This window comes from Olea europaea, unplaced genomic scaffold (assembly GCF_002742605.1).
Source record: "Olea europaea var. sylvestris unplaced genomic scaffold, O_europaea_v1 scaffold20784, whole genome shotgun sequence".
NCBI classification, from domain to species: domain Eukaryota; kingdom Viridiplantae; phylum Streptophyta; class Magnoliopsida; order Lamiales; family Oleaceae; genus Olea; species Olea europaea.
Genome location: NW_019238708.1, coordinates 1 through 1897, shown reverse-complemented (window position 1 = coordinate 1897; position 1897 = coordinate 1). Strand labels below are relative to the sequence as shown.

General features: G+C 35.3%; 1 protein-coding gene across 1 annotated transcript; it reads left to right on the top strand.

Moving 5' to 3' along the window:
- Positions 1 to 72: 72 nt before the first annotated feature.
- LOC111380010 (peptide chain release factor PrfB2, chloroplastic-like) lies at positions 73 to 1096 on the top strand. The gene is made up of 2 exons (XM_023003471.1): positions 73 to 451; positions 541 to 1096. The coding sequence occupies exons 1-2, from the start codon at positions 326 to 328 to the stop codon at positions 676 to 678; spliced, it is 264 nt and encodes an 87-aa protein (XP_022859239.1). The 5' UTR covers positions 73 to 325; the 3' UTR covers positions 679 to 1096.
- The last annotated feature ends 801 nt before the right edge of the window (positions 1097 to 1897 follow it).

Genomic DNA, 1897 nt, shown 5'->3' with positions numbered 1-1897 from the left:
TATATATATATATATATAAGATAAATTGATCTACTTTCCATATACCTGGAGTCTCCCCTTCCTTTACCACCGTTTCAGCATTTTCATTAATTTGGCAAACCGAAGCAAATGGAATCCCTAAATTGAAACAAAAGTAGTTCAGCGAAAAATTTGGAGCTTGAAAAAGTTTGATTGACCCAAGTGATACAACACTATAGTTGGGCTATGAACTGTTTTTATCGCAAATCTTTTATAATGCAAGAAATGAAGCTGTGGATTGCTTTTTTATTGGAAGTTATGTACTTGTTCCGGAAGCAGGTCACAGCATCAAAACAAGGCTTCTGCCATGGCTGTACTTCAGTCTCGTTTGGACCAGCTTGAGATGCGGCGTCAGGCTGAGATGAATGCAGAGCACACACAATCCCTTACTGACATAAATTTTGGCAGCCAAATACGGTCTTATGTGCTTCACGTATGCATTTGTTCATTTTTCATAAGCTTTGGGAGTTATCCCGGATTGCACAGATACCTTAACTGCATTTTTAACGATTCTGTTTGCAGCCATACCGAATGGTGAAGGATCATCGGACTGATTTTGAGGTTTCCCATCCCGATTCTGTTCTGGAAGGTGATCTAGATGGCTTCATCTTAAGCTTCTTGTCTGCCTCTCTAGACAAAGATGAAGATGCTGACCTGTAAACTATTAACATCTTGATCAACCGGCCAACTAATGCTGGAATTGCAAGTTCCTCGATTAATGGATTCCCATGATGGGGGAAATTTTTAGCCTGAGATAATGAGGATATCGTGTAGCAGATGTTACCTATCGCTGTCAAAGCTTATAAGTCTTCCATTGAGATTAATGGAAAAATGACATCCTTTCACAATTTTGAACTGGTTATCTGGTAAGCTTGTTTATAGGTATTCTTTGAGATAAGGAGTATAGATAGTTATATAATTATGTGTTGAAGTTCTTGATAATAACATCTCTTTGGTTTTCAGTTACTCCATAGTTTTTAAATTATATTGGATTTAACATTATCATGTAGAATATGTATGGTGTAGAACAGTCACAAGTCAGATTTAGAAATAGTAACAATAAAGAATTTCTTGTTTCTATAGACCTGTACTGCATCTTTATTCTATCACAAGTGCTTATCTTTAATTTGGTTGTGTATGAGGAAAAATGAAAAATAAAAAAGGATGGAGAAGAGTTACATTATACATTGTAATTAATAATTTAGCCTGACCATTAAAAGAACAAATTTCCTATTACATAAAGCATAAATGAAACATTGAGATGGATGTGTGATCATACTAAAATTATAAACGAAATAATGGACTAAAATGTAGATCCATTAAGGTTAAATTTAGAGAATTATAACTCGATGGTTGGACGTGCCTAAAGAACCTTTCGAGGTAGAGATATTAACATGGCGTGATTGCAAATTATTCAGTTAATAAGAAAATTTATATAGTCGACTCAAAATAAGACTTCGATTTTGTTGTTGGGTTTGCCAGATGGTCGTAGAAATCAATACACAGTGTCCCGTTGATGGCTTCTAACTCCCAACATCCTGAGCAACCTCTAATCAATGGGTTGGACCTATGAAATGGGCTGGAATTTGAACTCAAAACTAAGATTAACTGCTACTGAAGATGGTTAGGAATATTGACAAAAATAGCATTAACGACCACATAGATATACACAAGGTAGATTTTTGAATTTTATGAGAATTTTCGTTTCTATTCGTTGATTTTTTCAAGCAACGTAACACATGCTTGGTATAGAATATTGGATGGAAGTAAGGATGACAAACTTTCCTACTCCCAACCTTTCTTGTATTACGCAGTTTCGAATGGTAAATGGGGTTGATTTAGGGAACATTCTCCCCTTCTCCAAATATGTACAGAATTT